This window comes from Mastacembelus armatus, chromosome 14, assembly GCF_900324485.2.
Source record: "Mastacembelus armatus chromosome 14, fMasArm1.2, whole genome shotgun sequence".
Lineage (NCBI taxonomy): Eukaryota > Metazoa > Chordata > Actinopteri > Synbranchiformes > Mastacembelidae > Mastacembelus > Mastacembelus armatus.
The window spans coordinates 20,500,331-20,525,145 of NC_046646.1; the positions used below are offsets into that span (position 1 = coordinate 20,500,331).

The window sequence follows — 24,815 nt, forward strand, 5'->3', positions numbered from 1 at the left end:
CATCAGGAAACAAACAAATGAGCACAGGTGACAGCTCGACTGCCATTTTGCTGACTCTTGTCATTGTTTGTCTTGCATGTTCATTTTATCTGTATGAGGCCGACCATAGAAGGCTACAATTATGTGCACTGTGCATTTCTATCGTGATCTACTTGAGTTGGTTTATGTGTCTTCATTTTTCATGTGTTTTTTAACATCTGGTAACAGAAAAAGATATAAATTTAGCATCTTGAATATATCTAGCCCATTTCTGTAGGTGACTAGACATTGGTCTTGTATGCCGCATAGAGTTTATGTTCAGATGGTATTTCATATGTCCAGTTAAATCGATAAACAGAGGATCAGAGAAAATAAGATAACCAAATACAAACCAACAGGTTTGTCAGCAAAGAGCTGCAGCAAATAGTTCACACTCTGTCGTCTTCAGCTGAACACACGCGGAGGAGTCATGCATCAGTGGGGGAAATTAGGAATGTGAAACATGCCAGATTAGAGAAGCAATCCCAGGGCCAGCAGACAAACTCAATGGCATCAACGATGGGAAAAAACACAGGATACACACACACACACAGACACACAACCGCAAAACCCATTCAGATTTTCAACCACCTGCTGCATTCCGCAGCCAATAAGTCAGCTACTTAAGAAGCCAGGTTTTAATAAGCCAGTCAGTCAGAGCCAGGCAGTAAAGCAACCATCCATCCTGTTAGTTAATCATTTAGATGACTAACCAGCCAACCTGTAAGACACTACTCAGTTAGTGGGACTTTACATTTACTACCACAATAATTTGCAACAGAGAGTCTGGTACAAAGCAACAAAAACACAGACAGAAAAACTTATCCCAATGTTTTCTCCACAACAATTAGCACTAAAACATAATTTGCAGGAAATACACACTATGACAGACCTTCATGTACACGAAACAACTCTGTAGGACAATAGTACAGTTTGGTAGTAATACTGCAGATGTGAGCTGACAATTGGTCAGCCTGTCAGGTGGCCAGCCAGCCACCCACACACTCAGCCAGCCAGGACAGGACAAGAGAGAGGAAGCACTCATTATGGAGGAAGCCAGGGCGTCTTAAAGCCATTATATGCCCCTCAGAGAGAGGCAGTCAGAGGCAACACGGCTGACTGGAGTGCTTCAAAGCAGGAAAGAGCCCAGCCACCTCCACCACCTCCACCAGTCTGCAGGTTCAAGGGGAAGTGAAGAGTTTACAGGATGAGATGGGGGCTACAGGGCAGGGTGGATGAAAAGAGATAAAAAGGTATTTTGCCGGTAGGCCATTTGCTGAATTTTCTCAATGCTTACCATCATTACAACACAACAGAAACAGTCCTATAGACTGATTTAAGAGCATAGGGACAGATGAACTACATGGTCATTTAGGTTGGAGGATATGTTATTTTCCCATCCTCCAGCTTCCATCTCTCCCTCTTGCCCTCCTCATCTGCCTCTCCCCATCTGTGTTTTTATTCACTTACATCTCCTACTTTACTGCTCCATTCCCTCTATAGAAGTCGTCCTCACCTCCTCCTCCCCCTGCGCTCTCGAGCACCTGTGCCCCAAAGGAGGGGGATTTCCGGAGAAGAGGAAACCCCCAGGGCAGCCAGGCACCTCACAGATGGTTAGCAAATTACACCTTCATTACCTCTCCTCACGCCTCCTCTCCTCTTCCTCCCTTCCTCTGGCCGATGCTTCACAGTGACTTGCTGTCTCGCTTCACATCATCTGTCAGCAACTGAAATGCCTGCTCATAAAAGTAACACCTATTTAGGAAGAATTTTAGCTTTATTGTGTGTTTGCAATGTACTGTTTTATAGCAGCTACAACACAATGTCTTATAGGTCAAATATTAAATATACTGCATCATCACCACTGCACAATCAGCACAGTAGCGTCTTTGAAAAACAACGTGCTTTATGGCAGTTGTGCAGATGACATACAGCACATGTTCAAAGATATGACCACACAGTGAACAGGAGGTATTATGTAAGCTCGGGTTTGCAATCAGTCCTTTTAAAGAACTTGCATATATATTGCAAAAAAAGACAAGCCTGGCATGTAATTTTATCCTGCATCCAATCATGCTAGCTGCGTTTCAGTTTTTTTCCTTCATTGTTTTATATTACTGCACAGGGACATAGTTTTGCTAACTTCAGTCAACTGAATTTATTCAACACGGTAATGTGTCTTTAAAACCATATCAAAACATAAAATTCAATTTAAAAACTGCCTTGAGACATGTTTTTGTGGTTGATGTAATTTCCCTGAAAAAAGTTACATTATCTCAAAAGATTGCATTTATTGAAACCAGAAAGTTTTTGCAGTCCATCCAAATCAAGCCCTAAAATTGGTTTCATATCTAGAGTTTTGCGTTGCACGGCTTTAACCACAGGGACATGGTTTATGTTGGGCCTGCCAAGAAACAGTGGAAATGGATATGTGTTCTATAAATGAAGAAGGTAAGTCATAATGGCAACGTTTGGACGATTTTTAATTAATAAACCACCATTATATTAGGTAGTGGTATATTATATTACTTCAAAAGAGTAGGATGATCTAGCTTTAAACTTTATTTTAGCTTATTATAAGGGGGACCCAACATCAGCCAGAAGTTTGTTTGTTTGTTTTATCTTACTGAGTTTGACAAACTATAATGACAGTACTATAAGATTTTTGGTAAATTTCCACACTAACTTAGTGTAATGTAATCCTGGACATGGCTATGTGGGAGTCAAAGACCAGTTTCTTCTACTGTTTGAAAAATCACCATGAAATAGCAGTATTTAAATAAACTAACAGAAATATTATTAGTACTCTGTTCTAAATCTTGTTCAAGTAGTTTACTATTCTTCACAAATCACATTTTTTCCCTTTAAACCATGTTTGGATCAGTATGAGAAGAATCCTGAGACTGATTACATTTCAACCATGGTTGGAATATCTGGCATAACAGACCATATCAGCACATACAGTGCAGCATTGTCCAGGGACATTACAACATACTGTTCAGCCCCTTAAAGATGCCCATTTTATATATGCCTGTTTAATTGAAAGATAATTCTAAATATTTGTATCTTAAATGCAGTTTTATACCAAAAAGTAAAAAATAACTTGACAAAACACCCAAGTGCAATGAAACATATCCTGCTGATAATTAATAAATCAAGGATTTACCTTGTAGAAAGTGTTCATGGTGTGCTGACATATGACATAAGATAAAGTATAATTCCTTTCTAGCTAATTATTACTAATTCATCCATGGGCAGGTCACCAGTCCATCACAGGGCCACATAGAGACAAACAACCTCACACACTCACACTCACTCCTATGGGCAATTTAGAGTCACCAATCAACCTGACATACATGTTTTTGGACTGTGGGAGGAAACCAGAGTACCTGGAGAAAACCCACACAAGCACAGGGAGAACATGCAAACTCCACACAGAAAGGCCCCTGATGGGTTTCAAACCATGAACCTTCTTGAACCACTAATCCACTGTGCTGCCTCATGATCCTGCACATTTATTTCTCCCGAATGAGAACACAATAAGAATTATCATCAGCATGGGACCTCAGAAGTTATCTTGGTTGGATACAGTGTTTGGTTGGTTACCAACTGTTTGTCAATTTGTAATGACCCCTGCCTGACTCACACACCTTGTGTCTTATTTCCATGCCTCCTCCAGCCCAGCTTGAAAGCACAAGGCCCAGTGCACCTATTAGTCAAGCTGAGGAAGTCATGGAATAATAATGAACACCCCGCACACGAATGAGCACGTAAAGCCCCACACACACACCAACGCCACCACCGGTGAGTTTCCAGGAGGTATTTCCATCATGTAAAATGAATGTCCCTTTCACTTCAGCAGATCCCTCCATCCTCTGTCAAGCAAGGAGACCTGGTGTTTTCAGTATCATGACATAGGCCAAATGTAAAGACAGAAAAATCCATCACTTCTTACTTATTTCTATCTCCCAAAGGCTGTTAGAGATTTATTTTACATCATGCAGCCATCAGTGTTATGCATATTTGTCATCATCATCATTGTTTATCATGGTGGTCACATCACTGTATCCAATCATAGTCTAGCATTTGGTTTCCTCATCATTCTATGTTCTGCAGGTTTTTTAAGTGAATGGTGAAAGAGTGTTTAAACTTCTGACTTTTAAAGTTTTTCATTTTTGTTTTCCATGACTACATTCTTGTGTAACTGTATTGCATGCATTACTGTTATGCAAACAAAGTAATCAGATCAATATTGGCTGCAGGGAAAAGCTATGGTCTTGCTTCCAGCCATAAGGTCTTTCATCATGTCATGCCATGTTCTATACTGCATTAAGGGCTTAAATAGTTTGCCCATTACCTGCATCTTAGCAGAAAATCAGCTGTGGGGATGAGACAAAGTAACAATTCAGAACCAGAGAAGAAGTGGAGCAAATGTAGACCCAGACAGGCATGGAGATAAAGGAGGAGAGCACACAGTGGGCCAGAAGTCCTCCAATGCTTCTGCAGTGAAGTGACAATGAGAGGAGAGATTATGAGTCATACACAGACCCCTCCCTCCCACTCTAGCCCCCCCAGCCCCCCAATGATGAAGCTGGGTTGCGTCGATCCTGACTCATTCATTCACAGCTGAGTCTCAAGCCTACTTTTGTTACACAGATGAAATCATGCTACTTAAGAGACCATCGCAGCGCTTATTAGAGCGCTGTGACATACTTGACCGTGCTGACTGCCCGAGCCCCATTCATAAAAATTCTCCAGTTTCTGAGTATTTGCAGAGGAAGACACATGTGCTCACACACAGTCCAGTCCCTTATTTGGTTGTCTTGTATAGCAGAACGGGATGAGGATAAGTCTGCGTCACTACTAGAGTTTGGTGGGGCTGTCCATACCGAATCTGGATCAGTGAACATGCACCTGCTCTATCCTATTATATATGAGTTTCCCTTTACAAAGATTTCCCTCTTTCTTATTGTTAGTCCCTCCTTACATGCCCTTGCTTCCAACATTTTTCCTCCTCTCCTCTCTCAGGGGAGCAGCATCTAGCTCCATGTGGTTAGCTCATCTCCTTTTCTTCCTCTCCTTCCCTCTCTGGTTAGCTCATCTCATCTCTAGGCAGCCAGCTTTGCAGGCAGCTAATTATAGGCAACGCTGTGGAGCGCAGGGCCGGATGTGACACCATGCTGTGTTTGCGTGTGTGTGTGTGTCTGTGACTTTTATGCATGTGTGCTTATGTGTGTTAACTGCAGACATGTATGTCACTGTTTCTATTTGTCTCTGCATATGTCTTTCTGCATATGAGGAGACTGTCTGCATGTACAGTGTATTTCATGTATATCCATCCAGCCTTGTGAGGGCTGGTTTGAATTTATACCCATATACTGCAGGTCCTTGCAGGTTTGGGAATGTATTGTATCACTGAAGGTTCTCATATGTATTATAATAAAAAAGTGTGTGTGCTTGCATGTGTGTGTAGAGACGCCACCAGCAGGATATCCAATCTCAGCCCCTCCCACACTGTACTGCAGCTCTGACTCATACAAGGTGGAGGCAGAGACAACCAGGGCAATCAGTGCACACACACACACACACACACACACACACACACACACACACACACACACACACACACACACACGAAATGGTAGAAATGGTAGCAAAGTGAAAAGTAAACAGGTATGGACATAATACATAATATACAGTATATGTAATGCACACTAAATATAGTTACGTGACTAATTACATGGACATGAACTAAGCTATATAGCTACCAGTACCAGTATTGCCTAATCTATTTATAGAATATATTTACTGTGTCTAAAGTGTCTAAAATACATTTTTCTATATGAGCAAAGGAGTTTCCTCAATTCACGTGTATTAATGCATCGGTCAAATAAAATGTATTTTATTCATATTTTAGACCAGCTGGAAAAAATCTACAGTCTAGGTCCAATGAAACTTATTCAAAAGAAAAAGTTAAAATTACATGTTAATTTTTTTTGGCTTGCAGGTTTCTATTAAAGTGATATCACATTTCAAGCACAGTCCTGACTTGCATTTTAAAATGCTCTTCTAAGTCATTCTCCTTCAGTTTTATGGTCCCCATCAGAGAGGTGATGTCCCAGGTCCCTAGAACCAGTCTACGGGGCATGGGGTCACAATGCCTAGATTCAGCTCAGTTGAGTTTATTAAAAATCATTTCATGTAATGTGCCTAAGACCTCTTTATAGAGAAACACCAAACAAATCCCTCTTCAGCAAAAACTTGGTGTCATTGAAGAGGAAAAGCCCCTTTGACAGAAGAAACAGAACCAAGTACCTGCCGCTGAGTTTACATTGCACCCAACCCTGATGTCTATCCCAGCAGGTAGAGGACCAACAAGCTGCATGTGGGCTTTTTTTCATTTCTTCTCCCCCTATACTTTCTCTTAGTTTCTACAAATCAGGTTAGGGAGACACAGGTGTCTGCGTTTGACAAAGGTGGAGAATGAGCACGTGGATTTCTCAATGAAAGAAATAAGGTTGCATCAATTCATACATTACGTACATAGGCATGTACGCCTGCACATACACACACAGACAATAGCAACAGCTTCACACGTAAAGGATGAGATCAGCAGTCAATGTGTATCCGTTCAGATGCCATGGGAACTCTCTCTCCTCCTCCTTTCTTTCTTCTTTATCACTCATTCTTTCCTCTTCTCCTGCTCTGCATCTGCCTCGTGGCTTCCTGTATCATCCCCTCCCCCACTGCAATAAAAGGAGAGGCCTGTTCATTCATGCATTCAGCCAGTCAGCTGAGGACAAAAAAAGACCAGACCCCTCCGTTCTCTTTTCTCTGTTCCTCATCCTCTTCCTCTGTCTCCTCCTCCTCCTCCCTCTGCCCTTCTCTCTCTGCCCCCCCCCCACCTGACAGTATGAGTCACAGACAGACCAGTTCCCTTGATGCACTGCGGAAACGTAATGTGACGTAGCCTCTATCTCTCCCTCCCTCGCCACACACATCTCTCCATCTCTCCCATTCATATATCCATTGCACCTCCCATTCATCCCTCCCACCGTCATAGCACAGCTCTCCATTCACAAAAAGCAGAGAGAGAGAGATGGCAGGTGGATCCACAGCACCAGAAAGAACACGAAGTTTTCATGACTGAGACAACTGGTGCATGGAAACAAGAAGCATGGTGTATATTATTCATGTGGCTTACATGTCCACCAAAAAGGTAAAAATAGAGACAGACAAAAAATCAGAAGAGGAAATGATAAACTATCTCAAATTACATACATATCACATTTCCATCATGTTTTTCCGTCACTGTTTTTTCAGTGTTTTAGGTTTGACAGATTTATAATATGACATTGGACAGTGAACAGCAAGATAATTATCGCAGCTTCTGAATTATAATCTACAATGATACTATTGTCTATTATCCATATGATGTTTTAAACCACAGGCTGGCATGATAAATAGTGTGAAGACAACAAGCCCAGGTGATTGCACAGTCATGTCTCATCACTGACATCACTGGCATCACTTTAGGATGAATCCATCAGCCATTAACCAGTCACAGACACTCTTCCAGGTGTAACACAGAAGACACAGCAGAGTTTTACGAATATCAGAAACATCCGCGCAGAATTGAACTGGTCAGCAGTCTGTGGACATGAGCAGTAAACTGAGAAGCAATGATCATTTTTCATATTACAGGCTAAATAATGCCACCCAGCACGAAACACTGAGTGAGGGATATGATGACATTACATTACTGCCAGTGGATGATTACCAGAGATACACTGAAGGGACAATACAGCATTTATTTGAAGAATCTGGATATGATACATTTACAGTAAACGGTGACAGTGACGCCCACAGACAACACATTCTATTATCGAGGCCGATAATGCTACAGTGTGCATTTTATCCTTGAGTGCAGACTACCTGTACAACAGAAGAATAATATTATATTTCCTGTTTGCTATTACTGAAACTGATTGTCGAGAGATAAAACCACCGCAGCCACAGAGAATATCTATGAAGGCATATCTAACGAAGGTATCCATGATAAATGACAGATTCCAAATCAGCCGTTGCAGTGAACACAAATCACACAAACACAAAATGTATCCGTCTTAACTAACTAGGACATTTTCATATCAGTAGGAGAAATATGCCAATGAAAGAGTAGAATTTTAATGCATAAATATATGAAAAAATATATAGTCACCAATCCTACAAACAAATTGAGGATAAATTATGTAAAATATGAAAAAATGTACATAAGACAAAAGAAATATTGTGTGTCCTTCTCTGAACTAATCAAAGGATTTATGTCTAATCTCTCTGATCACATCATTGTACAGTACATATGTTATAGTAGATTACATCACTAATGTAATGTACCCATCTGTCATGATCATCACATATAAATGCTTCAGTGTCTTGACTCTAAGTTTAAGAATGAGCAACTGACATTCAAGTTCACCGTGCTGTGTGGCTGAAGACAGGAACCAAGAAAATCTCAATGTACAGTATGATTCACCACAACAAAGAGTTAGGGAGGGGGTGGTGATGTCATTGGTGGTGGTGGGGGGAGTCATCTGTGAGTCAGAGAGGAAAAAGAAGAGGAGATGGAGGAGGAGGAAGAGGATAAGGAAGAGAGGTGGTTAAAAAAGGAGCACATGGGGAGGTGGGGGACTTGCTGTGTGTGACCCATGGTAACAGGCGATGCTGGCATGTGGATGACTCACCACTGCTTTACCAGCCTCACACACACAATACACAGGGGTGCTAACGCCATACGCCATGATACAGACATGTAAAAACACACCACGCGTGTACACACACACAGCTTGTTTTTATGGCCTTAGAACCATGTAAACTTGCACACAGCAAAAACACATGCACACACTTATACACACACACACACACACATATACACCACGAAGTGCAGGGAGGGGAGGGTCAGGATGACTCACACATCAGTGATAACACACCCCCCCCCCACCACCACCACCACCACCACCACCACCACCAAGCACACACGCGCGCACACACACACACAGACACACACACAGAAGAAGGACATATCATTTGGATGCAACCCACATCCTCCCCACATCCTGGGGAACCTCCCATCTGAAACTCACTGACAAAGGGAGGCTCAGACTGAATGCAGTTTGTCTACGGTGATGGGAATTCTCTGGCGGGATATGATTTTAAATAAATAAGGATAAAGTCAAAATGTGAAAAGTATGTCTGTAATGCCAGGAGACAGCTTATCCCACGTTTCCCAGACATTCATTCCAGTTAACAAAATGGATCTTGGTGCGTGGTGATATTTTAATATCTTTGTTTTACCAAGGAAGATAATCATGTCACAAGTGATTTTTCCATGTGCCTCTATGAAAAAAAAACTCTAAATAAAGCTTTTAGAGTTTTTTCCATTGACATACAGTGCTGTAACTGCTTTTAGCACTTAAAGCTGATGCTGCATACTATTGTGTGGTGTTTATTGTTGTACATGTTCCGTTTTTGCCTGCACAGTGTGCATCAGTTTCTCTTTGTAATCATAAAATCAATCCCTCCCATTTGATTTGTAAGATAAAGCATTCCTTGCAGGTGGATGCATCTGACTCAGGGTCACAAAATGTAAAATGCAGTGGTAGCTAGCAAAAGCAGACAATCTACCATGTCTCTAAGACTGTTTTAAAGTGCAAAATGGGTTAGCAGGGGTCAATATTGTACTGTCGAACCATCTTAGTGGAGCAAATGAAGATAATGGGGCTCTTCCTTTAAGCCTCAAAAAAGTTTTTACCAAAATATTTTTGTCCTGTACCACAAAAAAACTATAGTTTTCCTGTATTTTGCAAGCTGGCTCACTTTCACACTCCCATGTGTAACTTAATGGAACATTAGAATATAGCAGAGCCATCATTATAGGTATCTGTGCTTTTCCTACAGACCAATCCACTGTTTAGCATTTGGCAAAGTTGTAAAGAAAATCAGTTTTGAAAGCCGTTTCCTTTCCGTTTCACACAGCAGGATTTTTTCCTAGACATATGACTTTATCAGTTATTGAATTAAAATTGTTTTTGCACAAAAATGTTTTACAGAAGCCACAAAATAAAACATGTCTTTTTGGAAGGATGACTCACTCCCAGGTTCTCTCTAAATCAAAAAATCTCCTCTTATCTTTTGATAGCTAAAACATGCGAGCAGTGCAAGCACACATAATTCCCATCAATTACTTTGAGAAATACTCGCCTCTCTGTAAATCGAGGGCAGCTGACAAGACACAGACAGCTCTTGGCACAATGGAATTATTTTATGAATGACATCTGGATAACAAGAACACCTGCACTGTGTGACCCCGCTGGAGCAGAAGAGGAATGACGTTACAGAGGGATTTAAGTGGACTGACTGAGGCTGAACTTGTGTAAAATGTAGATGATGTAGAATTTTGTTGTTTGCATGTTTCGCCAGAAGTTACATCTGAAACACTGTCAGCAGTTAAACCTGTCTGCACCTGGCCAAAAGAGGGTTGTTTATCCAAGGTCATCTGGTGACGTGGTGGTTCATGGGGCTGGTGTTGAAAGTCTCGCATACAACCTTTGCCCTGTTTGCCTTTATTTTCTGACTGAATTATGGATTTGTGTTGTGTTCTTGTGAGAAATTACCAAAAACATTTCTAAATATTAAAATTTCCTAAATCTGAGACAGTGCAAAGGTCATATTTCAGCCCAGAGCTACTGGACATCTGTATTTTCTGACTGACAGCTGTTTCTATTTTACCAAAGTGCACCGCAGAGAAGAAATTAGTTCAGGAAATCAGATTTTCAGAAAGTACCAGTGGTGCAGTAATGCACATGTAAACAATTGTGTAAATCTATACTTTATAAAACAGGAAACATTTGCTGAAATTTCAGCCAACATTCAACAGCTGGTTTTCAGAGCACACTTAACTTGCGTCAAGAGTTTTTTGTCATCAAATCACTATAGTCATCTCAAAGCACCTATTTTAAAAAAAAAAAAAGGGAATCGCCTAGTAAAAGTATACAAATAATCTTTCCTGTATGCAGACGTACCTACCAGAAGGCTGAACATGTCAGACTTTCAAAGTGTGAATATGGTTTCCCTTATTTCTATGTTTTGCTCTTGGAAACAGATTGTTCATGTCCTGTAATATTATCTTTCTAGGGCATTGAGAGCAACATTTCCCCCTTGGTCTTTGGACAGTTGACCTGAATGGAACCAATGTCATGTCAACTGAGCACCACTAGAGGCCAATATCTAGCTACAATCAGGTGGGGAGGCCTGTACAACGATGTGACACTGTGACAATAAGTTTCCAGTGACAAGACTGCTTCAGTTGGTGAGATGCCTTCCAGGTGCGGGGACCTTTAACCTTCTGACCAAACTTCTAATCAAAGAGAAAACCACTGCTGACATGTATGATTAGCCACTGCCAGTAAATCATGTCAATTCCTGTGCACACACCATGTCCCGTGCGTTAAATTTAGCATGTCTCATCTCAGTCACGGTCAGCTAGGCTTCCTCTCTCTGTAGCTGAAGACCATTGGACCGTAAACCTTTTGAAAACATCCACAACCCCAGCCACAATCTAAAATAGCAAAAACTGTAGCTTATGTTTAAAATGAAGTCCAGCAAGAGTATCAAGGTGAGACTGAATTCAAATAAAAACTGTTCAAACTTTGAAATGATTTTTCTACCAAAAACAGGATTTATCAGAGCTCATAATACAAATCTATATAAGCATCTGCTAGTAAAATTACACTAGTACAACTGGTGTCTGCATGTAGCTCCTATATTCTAGTCAGTATAGCCTCTGCCAACCATCAGCCTTTATGACAGAGTTGTTGTGGTGAGCCAACTGAGAGGAACTGGTATACTCCAGCCTAAAAACCAACAAAACCACAACGGCTGTTGTGTCAAACATTATGTAAAATGTTTTCACAGGAAGTCTACGACCTTTTGATAATAGCTCAGTACCAAAACGTACTTTTTCCAGTTTAATTCAAAACATTTTACAAGCCAGACATTTAAAATTCCTGAAATAAAAAATAAAGATTCCACTTCCACTAAAATGAGGATAAACATACAAAGAATGAATTATTTCATTCTTCAAATACAAGTGTCTGATCTGAAATAATATATTCCTTGTTCTTTTTAGGGCAGGGTTTCTAAATCACATCTGGAAATACAATCATTTTTTCTTCAGTGTAAACCAATGGGGTGCCAGTGACTAAGATAGGACAATGGAATCAATTATTTGAGCAAACACATCTGATTGCACATCTGAATTCTCTAAAAGACTAACATCTTCAGACTAAGCCAGTGACCCTCAGCCTGTTTAAGAAGCTCCACTCCTGGCTACATCTCTGCATCCTCATCCCTCTACTGAAATACATATATGGTACATATGGAAAAAGAACATTCGTGAATACACAGAGTACAGACAAATCTTAAATACATGAGGAGAAAAGCTTTAGGGGGGAATTCCAGCCCCTGATCTTCATTACAAGTGGTCCTCAACCTTTTACAGCCCACAAACATGAAAATTTCCCTTTTCAATCTTGCATTAATTGAATTATATACATGTAAAAGCACATTAATCTGCTAATTTAAAGATATTATTCATATTATACAGTGTAACTCAACCCATAACCCGAAAATTACCCAGTGACTCCCAGGCGGAGACCCACACTTTTCTATACAAATGAATTCATTTGAAGAGGCATGGAAAAACATAACACAAACAAGTCTGCCCCCTGGTGGCTAAATAGGACTGTGCATGCTGCTGCTACCAACTGACAGTACAACAGTGAATAAGGCATTCATTTATACATCACACATTTCATAACTGCAAATAGCACTTGACAGTTCACCACTGACAACTGTAAGGTTTTACAGATTTCTCAGAATTTGCTATTTTAGTCCAAATGGGGACAAGAGATGTCCAAATCTTGTGAAGCAAAAAAAAAAATCATTTCTTTTGTTTTGATTAAATCAAAACAGACTATGACTCATTGAAAGAGAGAAAAACGATGGAACCTCAGCATTTGTGGGCTCAGTAAATGAAGAGGACTCGAGTGCGGGGCAGGGTAGAGAAGCTGTCAGCCATCTTGCGAATTCTAGCATAGTTGATGAATCCTCGGAGGAAGAGCAAGACACCTGAAGAAGTAAAAATGGGACCATGAGATTGTAGAGTAGTGCCTAAGTTTCTAAGAAATTAAGTTCAAAGAATAAAATATTGACAAGACAAAACTTATATTGTTTTTACCATATAAATCTGCATGAACATACAACAATAGTCTTACTAACCCATGACTTGTGGGATAATTAAGGTTAAGGTTATCCTTCTAGTCTGCAAAATATTTACACAATAAGCTACAGAGAGCAGAATGTGTCACAGGCAAAACAAAACCACTTGCTTTGCTATTTTAATTGGCTGCTTACCAAACACCAGGAACACCCACCACAGCCAGTACTGTCCATCAAAGTAACCTGGGAAGTATGTGGAGAACTAGAAATCCAACAGAACAACAAATATGAGTGCTTAGAATAAAAACGACCTGCACTGGTTTCACTCAAATGAGCACTGCATTTTATAAGTGAATGAAAAAGTGGAGAAGAGAACTTAAAGGAAATGGACAACAGGCCAAACACTACAAAAACAGCATCAGAATACTGGGGTGGTGTTTGGGACTTCTGAGCTGTTTGTGTTTGTATGTGTGCTGCGTAATGTCTGTTTGTGTGTGGGCTTATACCCGGACAATGAGGATCCATTTGATGAGGGAGAGGCCAAAGCCAGAGATGGCCCCGTAGCGGCCAGCTGCTGATGTGGTCAAACAGAAAGACAGGAAGAAACCAATCCAGTTGAAGAGGAATGCAACTGAACAGACAGGAAAAGAGAGTGAGTATCATCAGAAAAAAAGTGTGTAAAGCCAGGAAATAAAATTTCATTAATTTGTAGTTCAAAAAAAAAAAGATGTCATTTATGCATAAATGAAGAAAGAGGAGAGCTGATGATAAAGGAACAAGGGTATTATAAGAAATTAAAAAAAAAAAACATAGGGAGTCTGAGTAACTAACTGAAGAAAGTGAGCATGAAGATCCCGTCATTCCCTATCCTCAGCTGATCTGCATCCTCAAAGTCATCTCTGCTCACAAACTCTTCATCCTGAGATAAATAAAGCAAAACAGATTTTCCAGTGTACTGACCACACTAGTACATTTGCTTTATTTTAACAAATTTAGAATTGTGTGCTTAAAACTGTACAAATACAATACAGTGACTAAGACCAGAGAGAATGTGATTAAGCACGGGCAAGTACGTGCTACTGGAAACCAAACTTTGCTGGCAACAAATAGAGAATTCACCACAAACATCCAACAAACCAATGAAAACATCACAACACAGCAAGCCCACTGTCATTGTCTCTTTACCCAGTGGTCTGAAGTCAGTCAGGAGGACATCAGGAGGACCAGTGGATTGGGTATGACTATCAACTAACCACTAGTAAGCGCTCTAAATACACAAACACACAGAAGGGTGGGGTACCAAATACATACACACAGTATGTACACCTGTGTTTTCACACAGCAAACGAGGACCAAATTCACTAGTTCTCAACATACATTCTCCTCAGACCCTTCCCAGTTACCTCCAGTGAACTGCGAATTACATCATCAAAAGTCTCCAGGCATCCCCTGTGCTGAGGCTGCTGCTGAGAGCAAGGCAGTGTGTGGCAGAGAAACACAACACCAGCAATCAAACAGGGTGGCACCACATGCAATTAGGCGCAATGCATCACACTGACCACTAGAGGTCAGAGAGTAGCTGTCATTGTTCAGTGCATAAGGTGTTTTGTTTCTTTTACAATTTTAAGACAAGCAAAGTATGTATGAATAAACAAGTGAGACAGCCACAGAGATAGGTTTCATTTATGACATCCTCAGGCATCAATTGCATTGTATCCATTCACTGCAAAGAAACTATATAGTTACTGGAAAGGAAACATAAATTTTAATAAAAGTACATAAAAGTTTCTTTGAGCAAATGTGTCATTACCTTTCTGACAACTTTTCACATGTGACTATAAATAACCTGTAGGTGTGGATATGATTGTGTCCCTGTGAGTGATTAGCTCCACAACACGGGTGCCCAAGCCTGGTCCTTGAGAACCACTGCCCTGCTTGTTTTCGGTGAACCAACCTGATTCAGGTAATCAGCAGTGAGTAGGGCAGGGCTAGCTGGCACCTTAAGAAACATGGGCTAGTTTCCCCTGATATAGATAATGAACATAAAAAGAGTTCATATAGAAAACACACAATCAAAATTGAAAATCACAAACATAAAGTTCTGTATAGGGGTAATAAGCATTTCCTGCCTCACAAACACAGGAAATGTTTGGGTACAAACTAATGTGGGTGTATGTGTTCGGGTATATGCATAGTGAGACCGCAGGCAAAAAGGAAAAAAAAATAAGACACTCACTCTTCCAGTTACCAGGGGAACAGTAGTCTCAGCTTTAGTTCTTTCTGCTTCATCATAGGAAGGTAGCGTAGTTGCTACGTTGTATGACGGAGGCTTGGGGAAAACCCCATCTTCTTTATAGTCAAAGTAGGCTGAAGAAGAAACATTATCTTAGTGATACACAGCCTTATTTTAAGTGGACAGATAGCAGACTGCTACCAACATCACACATTTACACTCAGTGGCTAATGTATCTTCTGTATCTACACAATCTAATGCAATCCAACACAAAAAGGTCTACTTTGATGATGCCTGTAATTTTGTGGGGTTTTTTTAATACTGTCACAGACGTATTCATTCAAATACATGTTTAAGCATTGAGACCCTACTGATTGTGTTGTAGTGAACTATATTATAGACATGATGTTCCCTTAATTTTCTTTCATGTACCTAATATGAGAAAGAATGTAGAATAGTCCAGTACAACAACTTTGACTTTGATCACAACCATAAATATAAAAATGAATTTACATATGTCTAAAAATGTCAACAATAAATGAACATTATAAAATTCAGAACAATCCCAGAAGTTGATTAAACATGTATGAGTTCAAAATTATACCAAAATACTCAAAGACCTTTGTAAATGAACAGTTGTTAAAAAAAAGTCATTTTTTTGTCCAATGTATCATCTTTGATGCTAAATTAGAGTAACTAAAGCAATGATCAACCAAATTACATAAACATTAACATTGATATGATTTCAAATACATGTTTTTAGCTGGCAGTTTGTTTATAATTTTGGAACTACTTCAGGTTTCCCCATGTAGCCAGACATAAATATGATTCCCTAATGTGCCACCATTACACATGATCTCAACCTCTGGATGAGTATTGGTCTTACCAGCATCGTGCACTGTGATGCTGCTATATGGGGGTGGAGCATCGGCTGCTAAATGTGAACTCTCCTCTGGGTCCTCCTCATTGGACAGCTGTGGGAGGTAAAATAACCACACCTTGGTTTAGTTAAGGTTACTAGCACAATGGACTGTTTTTCATTCAAATCTGTGTAGAGTCAAATGACTATTGCAGCATCCTAGCCCCTTAAAGCAGCTTAGAAATAATGTATCAATCAATCAAAGAAGAGTAAGTAAAACAGGGCACATCTCAAAAAGAAGTTTAAGTACACATGATCAAGAAAAAAGAGAAATAAGAACGAACCATGTGTTTTTCTTTCTCTTATTGAAAGCAGGAAACACAGGTTTGTCTGTCACTTCAGACAAAGTAACTGACAATTATTTCTGATTCAGTTAAACACAATCTTTAAAACAACAACAACAAAAACATTTGATCAGTTAATATTTTTAGTTTCATGATGTTGTACTGTAAGACTAGGCTTACACAGATGTAAATTACTGGTGGGTTATACAAAACACATTTTAAACTGACATTTTTTCCCTTGGTGAAGGTACTTTACAGGATCCACAGTTTCATCCAATTTCCTAGAAAAGAACTAACATCCAGCTATAAACTCTTAAGATTACATTACAGTAAAAGTCACAGTAAATGGAAGCCTAAAGTACTTAGATACCTGCTGCACTGAGAGGTACCTACAGATCATAACTGAGCAGTCTCCAGTGTCTGCACATTAATTATTACTGCAATTATTTATAATTATTACTGCATGATCAGACATTTAATAATGACTGTCAGCGCTACAAAGCAATTTCTAAATTAGATGACTCACGAACTGCCAGTGATGTAACGTACTTGCTTCAAAACACACCCATGTGGATTAAAAACAGGCTGAAATACTAAATGTGCCCAGTTGCTTTAAGATTACAATTATTATAATCTCCAATTAAGATCAAACATTGAACTGCCCAACCGGACAAATTAGCTGAATTTGTTCAAATCGGCGAAAAGTAAAATGCTTATTTACAAATTTTGTTCCAGTATCGTTAGCGCTAACATTAGCTAACTAGCTGATATAACTTAGCTAACGTCCACATAATAAAAACCGACCTTCTACAACACTTTGAATGTAAGACTTTTACTTGTAATACTTCTTACAGTGATGTATTTTTACTTTTAAGTAGTGCACACTGACAGTAATTTACGGGCCATTATCCAAAGCGTAACTAAAGCTGCGTTAACGTTGACTTTAGCTAACACTGCTAGTTAACTAGCTAACTAGTTAGCTAAAAAAACATTTAGCTGACAAGCTTTCTTGACATAACTCGACACTCGCTAAGTTCCCAAAAACAACAATAAATACACATTTAAGATAATTAATAAGTAATAATAAGTAAATGTTATCGTTAGCGTGAGTTTAGCAAATATGCTAACCCCAGCCAGTTTCCGGCTATGAAATAACAACGCACTTGTTTTCCTTGAATACGAAACCGTCGTGTTTAGGAGACTAAAACCAACTAGCGTCAAGGTAACACCCAACTGTACACACCCAAGAGACTAACTATATCATTAACCATTAGCTTCACAATCCCAGCTGTATACACATAAGCTAACGTCAACGTGTAACAATGATTTAGGTTATATTTATTGTGTTAGCTAGCTAGTTAGTTACCCATTAAAACACACAGTGCTCTCGTAACGTTACCTGTTGATATGCGGTGGTCGGTTCGGCCATTCCGATGGGAACGACTTGGAATCAACAACGACCAGGACACCCAGAGAAATCGAAAATTATGTAACAGCTCAAAACTGTAAACTCGGTCCTCGCCACAACAAAAAACTGCTTCTTCCTGAACACACTACTGTCAAGCTGTTCGTTACGGAACAACATAGCACTTCCTGTCTGAGTGGTGGACAAAATAAAATAAAATAAAACTGACCAACAGAATCAAATTGCTAAGCTTTACCATACAGAGCGCCATTGCACATATGTTTTTCTCTCAAAGTAATGCGTAGCCTTCATTATTACCAACAATCCAGTCATTTTGTCCTCATAGAGACCATTTTAAGACAGCTGCGACGCTTTTATTTTGAAACGTACTCTAGTTAACTTGACTCAACTCTTTCTCGTTTAACCAATGACGTCATTAGGTACAACAAAACCCTCTATAACCCCCGTTTGAATTAAAGGGAAACAACCATGAAATTTAAAATAACACGGTTACCTGTCATCCACACAAAACGTGGCGTTTTGTCCCATTCATAAATTTAAAAAAAAATGTTTTTTTTCTGCCATTGCCTTGAAAACACCAGGTTTCTCCAGATTTGCTTGTATAAATAGATCCACTCCCACTATCAGCTCACTAATCTGCTGACTGTAATAGTCATATTGACATCTCTGTGTTTCAGATGGCGACTGTTTAGGGGGTTTTAACTGCACCATAGTGGTGGATACTTAGTTGATAACTCTGAGTTACATGTTGTAAATATTGTGGATATAGAGTTTGATTCTTTGGAATGGCAATAAAAAGGAAGACAAATGCAAGTGGGTCTTGTGAGGATTTATTGTATCGTCATCTAAAATAAAAAGACAATAACAATACCCGCTACACTTTGGGTGCAAGCTCAAGTGTTGATATCTCAATTTAATCTCTACTCAGGTTGCTCTGGTACCTAAGGAGTACAGGGTAGGTGGTGCCTATGTGCTTTTGGTTGTAGTGGTGGCAAACTATCTCCACATCATAGAAACTGAACTGGACTTTGACACGCTCGTTCGGCGAGGTGAGGAAACACAGAGTGTAGAGAGCAAATTCGAACTCTGGACTGACACCAATGAAGATGCTGCCCTTGGGCTTTATACCATTCTTCCAGCTGAACTGTAGTGCCAGGATGTGTTTGTTTTCGTCAGGCTGCAGTGAGAGAAAAAAGGAAAAGGAAAATGAAAGAGAGGATGGTGAAATAAGGAGGACTGTCTGACAAAAGCTGCTCAGGGCTTGTTCTCATCAGTCCTAGGAGAGGACACTGGAAAGACAGAAGTGAGCAGAAAGAGAAATGTGACACTGAAACAGGCTTTTAAGGTGGCAGCATATTATAATTAGTCTTGAAAAAGAGAAATACATCTTGAAAGCAGAAAGTGAAAGTAAGACATTAAATTAGACATTAACCTTCTGTCAATGTTTGACATCTTATGTTAAACAAATAGAATCCTGTTTTCACCAAGAAAAGAACACTTATTTTAGTTTGGTTTATGTTTAATATTTTTTAAAACACATAAACTTTACTCTATTTCCTTTTCCTGTTGTTCCTGTATGTTGCATGATATTTTGAAACTTACATATGGGATTTTCAAAATGAATTTTCTTTTGCTTGAAACAAGCAACTTTGTCCACCAGTGTAGCAAAAACATCCTAGATTAGATTAGATTAGGTTCAACTTTATTGTCACTGAGCTGAGCACAGATACAAAGCCTCATATATGCCTGTATGATGCATATTGTGTACACTGTACTATATACATTTTGGTTAAAGCCAGAAACTCATAAGAACAGTGTACCTGGGGTGAATTTGCATTGACGCTGTAGCCTTTGTAGTCGATGTGTCCCAGCTTCTCTTGCAGGTAGAGCTGGATCCAGTTGTGAAAGCCGATGACAGTCCGGCCTCCTCTCGTCTCTCCAACAAACACATGTTCAAACCCTGAGGAGTCTGGCCTGGCGGGAGACAGAAATGAGAACATCACACCACGAACATATGTGGTCAGATGCTGTTCTGTCTAAAAGATCTTGCTCACTTGTTACATGCTGAAATATAAAAAAATAAAATTACCAAAGTTTATGAAGTCATGTCCTGTTTGGACACAGTAAGGTGTTTGGTGGATGAGTCCGTTCTGAACAATGTACCAAATAAACATTTTCACAGTGATGCTGACAGGATGTATGACACTGAGTGAGTTTAACATCACGCCCCCAGATTCCACTGGTGAACTTACATTCAGGTGCTGTGCCAGATTCCACCCACCTGCTGGATCCTCTCCTCGCATAGAGTTCAAACCAGATCCTGTACAGCTGCTCCTTAAACTGTGTCTCATTCTCGGGAGAGAGGTGCTTCTCTACCAGGTATTTATGGGCTATCTGCAACCAAACAGAAATGTTTGCTATCTAAAATTATTTTACATGTGTCTTAGACGAGAACCTCCATCGCTCAGCCAGAAGAGTGAAGATGGATTGTGGATGGGTTTTCCAGAGTGACAATGACTCAAAACATACTAACCAAGCAACCAGGCACTGGCTCAAGAAGAAGAACAATGGGGTCATGGAGTGGCCTAGCCAGTCTCCAGATCTCAATCCTATAGAAATGCTGTGGAGGGAGCTACCTCTCTCTGTTAAAATAAATCTACCATAAAAATTAATTCAATTCTTTGTAAGTGGGCAAACTTACAAAATCAGCAGGGGGTCAAATACTTATTTTCCCCACTGTATAAAAACAGACATTTTCAAATATGGGTAATAAAAGTGATCATTTAATAACTGTAAAAGCCAGTTTAGGTGTATTATATGACTATTTAAATAATTAAGCAACTCTTAATAAGTTCTCATTAATTAAATAAATTGGCCTTTGTGAGCCACAGGAAGATGGTATGGCTTTATTTCCAAAAGTCCCCACGGGTACCTTCATAGTGGGGGTCTGAATGACAGAGTCCAGAAACTTGTAGTTCTCTGCCACCTCTTCAGCAGTTACAATTTCTGGCTCTCCAGCGTCACTCTCGTAGTTATCCAACAGGGAGATAAAGGCTGCAGAAACAAATGCATACAGTCTTCAAAAGATGGTTTTGTTCAGTGCAAGACAATATATATTGTAATCTTTCAAAACATATTTAAGCACTGTCTAATCTTAGAAACATGTATATAATGACAGTTTTGAAGATAATGCAGCAGAGGAAGATACAGAAACTTCCAGCTCAATAAACTATAGACAGATAAAATCTCAAAGCTCTGATCTGTATCTCTACACAGTGAGCATGAAAGCCATCATCTCGTCAGCCTGTCTCTCTTAGACTGACTGATAGTGTGATATCCTATTTATGTCTCTAGAATTAGATTTGATTATTCTATCATCTTTGGACTGAAACATGCACTGCTGCACAAGATACATGTGTGGATACATCAAAAGACAAAACTCAGCAGAAGGAAATGTGCTTCAGCTGTTATGCAGAGGAAGATTAGAACTAGAAGATAGTGGTTACAGACGAGCATCTTTTTCAATGCAGTGAACTCTACATGATTATGCAACATGCTGCTGTTTGTCATAAGGAGCTTATGAGTATGAAAAGCTTTACCCTGACAGAAGGCGACACCGAGGGTAGCTGACAAACTGTGCAGTGAAATGTGCAAATAGTAAAAAGTGCAAATAGTCAATTCAAACATTTTTGACACAGCAGTTACATAAGATGCGGTAACAGACTGGTGCTACATCCAGAAAAATCCAGTTCTGGATGCTCCAGCCTCATCCCACAGAAACACGAAAACACTGAACATTCAGATAGAAGATAGAAGATATATCATCTGACTAAAAATGAAGTGAAATGATTATGATTATGATTTTGCAGTTCATTTTCAAAAACAGCTTTGTGTACTGCTCCTCAAAAACATTCTCTAACCTCATGCACTTACCTAAAAAAGTCTCCTTTTTGAAAATGTTCTCATCGACAAATGTAAACAGAGGATATCCTGCTCCGTCATTGTTGTCGCTGATGGTCATATTGTCTCCAGCTTTGCCCTGCAGCAAGGACAGAATCACTCAAACATGGAAATTTGACTTGTGCAAATTGTTTATGTAGGTTCACTACCTTCTGTTTTCCCATAAAATCTTAATATGCTGCTCATCAGGTGCTTTTTTCCTAGACTTGCAGTAGCTTTTTGTGTTCAGTCTGAGCTAGTTTCACAAAATGGAAGTATTGACAGTAGGTACGACAATCTGTCTGAACAAAATTCATCCTGGTATGCTGCTTTAATAACGATGTCACCCAACACAATTATAATGTCTTTATGGCTGAATTACAGTACCATTAGCAAAGTATCACTTATTGTAAATTCCCTGCAAGAGACAGACTGGCCCAGGGACAGCAGAATCTACTAGAGAAACTGTTACATAATGCAAATAAAGAGTTACTGCTGAAAAATTATTGACCATAAACAGCATTAAAAATGTTCTGTCTGAGGTGGCAGTTTAGTGTGTGTGTGTGTGTGTGTGTGTGTGTGTATGTGCAGTGCACCTGCAGAGAAATCCTGTAGTCTTTTCCAGGTTGGAGTCTGTTGATATCGTTGTCCCATAGCTCCTGCACCATGGCTGACAGCTCTTTGTCGCTCTCAATCATGATACAACTGTGTGTTTGGTCCTGCTGTGGCTGGTTTGGTCTCAGTAGGTTTCTAACAGGAAACATTAATGCAAGTCTTGGTGTTAATCTGAATGAAAAAGGTTTTACAATGAGATTCAATGGTGGACAGTCACACAAACACATTTATTCTGCTAAGAATTTATTTCAGGTACTGGTTCAATATCACTGTGTCACAGTAGTTTCACACCATCTGTTAATTTGTCTAATTACAGCCACTAATGAGCAAATGTCTCCTCGGTGGCTCATAAACACTGAACTTTTTCAAGCTTCAAATTTTGTAACTTTTTTGTAAATCTGGGAAAAGTGGATGTTTTAATGTGTTGACAACATGCGGCTTAGCAGACAGTACCTCACATCCAACTTTAAACACGTTAGTTCTCATTGCGACATTTTATTTATCTCTTGGCATGAGTGAACAGTAGTTATATGAGAAACTGATATCACTGTGAAATCTAACAAGTTAATACTTTACAACAAACAAATCAATTCTTTCTTAGGTCATAGACTGGCAGTCGGTTGGTTCCTTTGGAAATCAGTTCTATCTGTATATCTGATGCTGCGCTGACACCTAGTGGATAAAATAGGACTTTTAGTGTAATTAACTGAATCTGTTTTTATAATGCTGTAAATTCTATTGGCATCTGTGATTCTAGAAACACACACACACACACCAAGTGTAACCCTGTACAGCCTTCAAGTACAAGAAATCTGCAATGCGTCTTTTCTTATATTCTAATTCATACACCACCATGATGGCAAATTCAACAAGCAGTCTATTAAGAAATCTCAACTTCATCACAACCTTGTTCCCTGAGACCACAACAGCAATAATTTTACACATAATTACAAAACAATGAGCCACTAGGCTATCACAAAGATAATGTGGCCCTGTGATAGTTCAAAGCATTGTCAAAGCACAACAGCTCCCCAATCCAGACCGAGTTGATCCTTCCAGCTCAACACTCACTAACCTGACACTACTGCAGTCCACAAAAACATGGCTGACAACAGATCACACCTCCATGACACTAAACTCTAGGAACTTCATCATCACCATCCAAGCCCCAGGCTACATCCCATCAGCCACCACTTCAAAATCCACTAACCTTTTTCCTTTGCGTCTCGACCTGCTTTATGGTTAGGTGCTGAGGTGATGGGTAAAGGGTCAATGGTTCTCAGTGCTGGTCAGATGCTGCTGCTCGAGGTGGTTTCCTGTGTTTCTGAGAGCAGGTGTCTTTACAGGCATAGTAACAGTCCAGTCAATCAGTCAGTGTATGGAGAAAGACAGGCAGGGGCTGAACAGAGAGCGTGATGCAGGGAATGGGACAGGAGAGAGGGGGCATTTTAAAGGGTTATCCCCTGTCAGCAACTCTAGCCAAAGGGATTACACCATGTTGTCGTCTCTTTTCAGTCTCAGTTTGAAACGTGGGCTCTTTGTTTCTTTAGTACTTTATTGTTTCTCTGTCTGTCACACCATAACCTCTGGATTACAGGGTAAATGTGGGTCATATTTCAGGTAATAAGATGTTTTAGAGGAGTGTAGAGTATTTAAAACATTGCAGAGAGTATTTCTTTTTCATCAAACACAAAGTAATTTCATTTGGTAAAAAAAAAAAAAAAAAAAAAGCCTCTGAATATCTGGAATAAACCCAGGGAGAAATCAATGTAATAAAGCATTTCAGTTAATTCAGTGTTTTACTGTAATATCTCATTTAAAGATGACATAAGTTAAAATTCTGCGAAACCTAAATGTGGCTCTTATTGGAGATGTATGGATTTGAGAAACCCACGGCAAAATTATACCACATACTGAACATTGCAGTAGAAATATTGTACATCCACATCAATTGACATAGAGGGGACTCTCCTGGGAAAACCTACTCTTTAATGAAATGGAAGGGGAAACAGGTAGTTTGTCAGAATCTGTGGTGTTTTGTCTGTACTGTTTCTGTAAGTTACAAAAATAATCTTTGTTAAAATGAATTTGTAATTACTATTG

At 39.5% G+C, this 24,815-nt stretch overlaps 2 protein-coding genes across 4 annotated transcripts; both read right to left on the bottom strand.

Annotated features, from left to right (window-relative positions):
* Window positions 1–12,030: 12,030 nt before the first annotated feature.
* Window positions 12,031–18,305, bottom strand: ndfip1l (Nedd4 family interacting protein 1, like). 3 transcript variants are annotated; one of them, XM_026328153.1, is made up of 8 exons: window positions 18,132–18,305; window positions 16,416–16,503; window positions 15,533–15,663; window positions 14,700–14,759; window positions 14,128–14,215; window positions 13,803–13,927; window positions 13,492–13,558; window positions 12,031–13,206 (listed from the first exon to the last, which is right to left on the bottom strand). In XM_026328153.1, the coding sequence occupies exons 1-8, from the start codon at window positions 18,159–18,161 to the stop codon at window positions 13,103–13,105; spliced, it is 693 nt and encodes a 230-aa protein (XP_026183938.1). In that variant the 5' UTR covers window positions 18,162–18,305; the 3' UTR covers window positions 12,031–13,102. The 3 variants fall into 3 exon arrangements, with proteins under 3 accessions (XP_026183938.1, XP_026183937.1, XP_026183939.1); XM_026328152.1 differs by having other exon boundaries at window positions 14,700–14,762; XM_026328154.1 differs by lacking the exon at window positions 14,700–14,759 and having other exon boundaries at window positions 18,132–18,304.
* Window positions 18,306–19,056: 751 nt separating this feature from the next.
* endou2 (endonuclease, polyU-specific 2) lies at window positions 19,057–22,814 on the bottom strand. Its single transcript, XM_026328861.1, has 6 exons — window positions 22,694–22,814; window positions 22,092–22,197; window positions 21,091–21,212; window positions 20,440–20,552; window positions 19,979–20,132; window positions 19,057–19,335 (listed from the first exon to the last, which is right to left on the bottom strand). The coding sequence occupies exons 1-6, from the start codon at window positions 22,793–22,795 to the stop codon at window positions 19,072–19,074; spliced, it is 861 nt and encodes a 286-aa protein (XP_026184646.1). The 5' UTR covers window positions 22,796–22,814; the 3' UTR covers window positions 19,057–19,071.
* Between the last annotated feature and the right edge of the window lie 2,001 nt (window positions 22,815–24,815).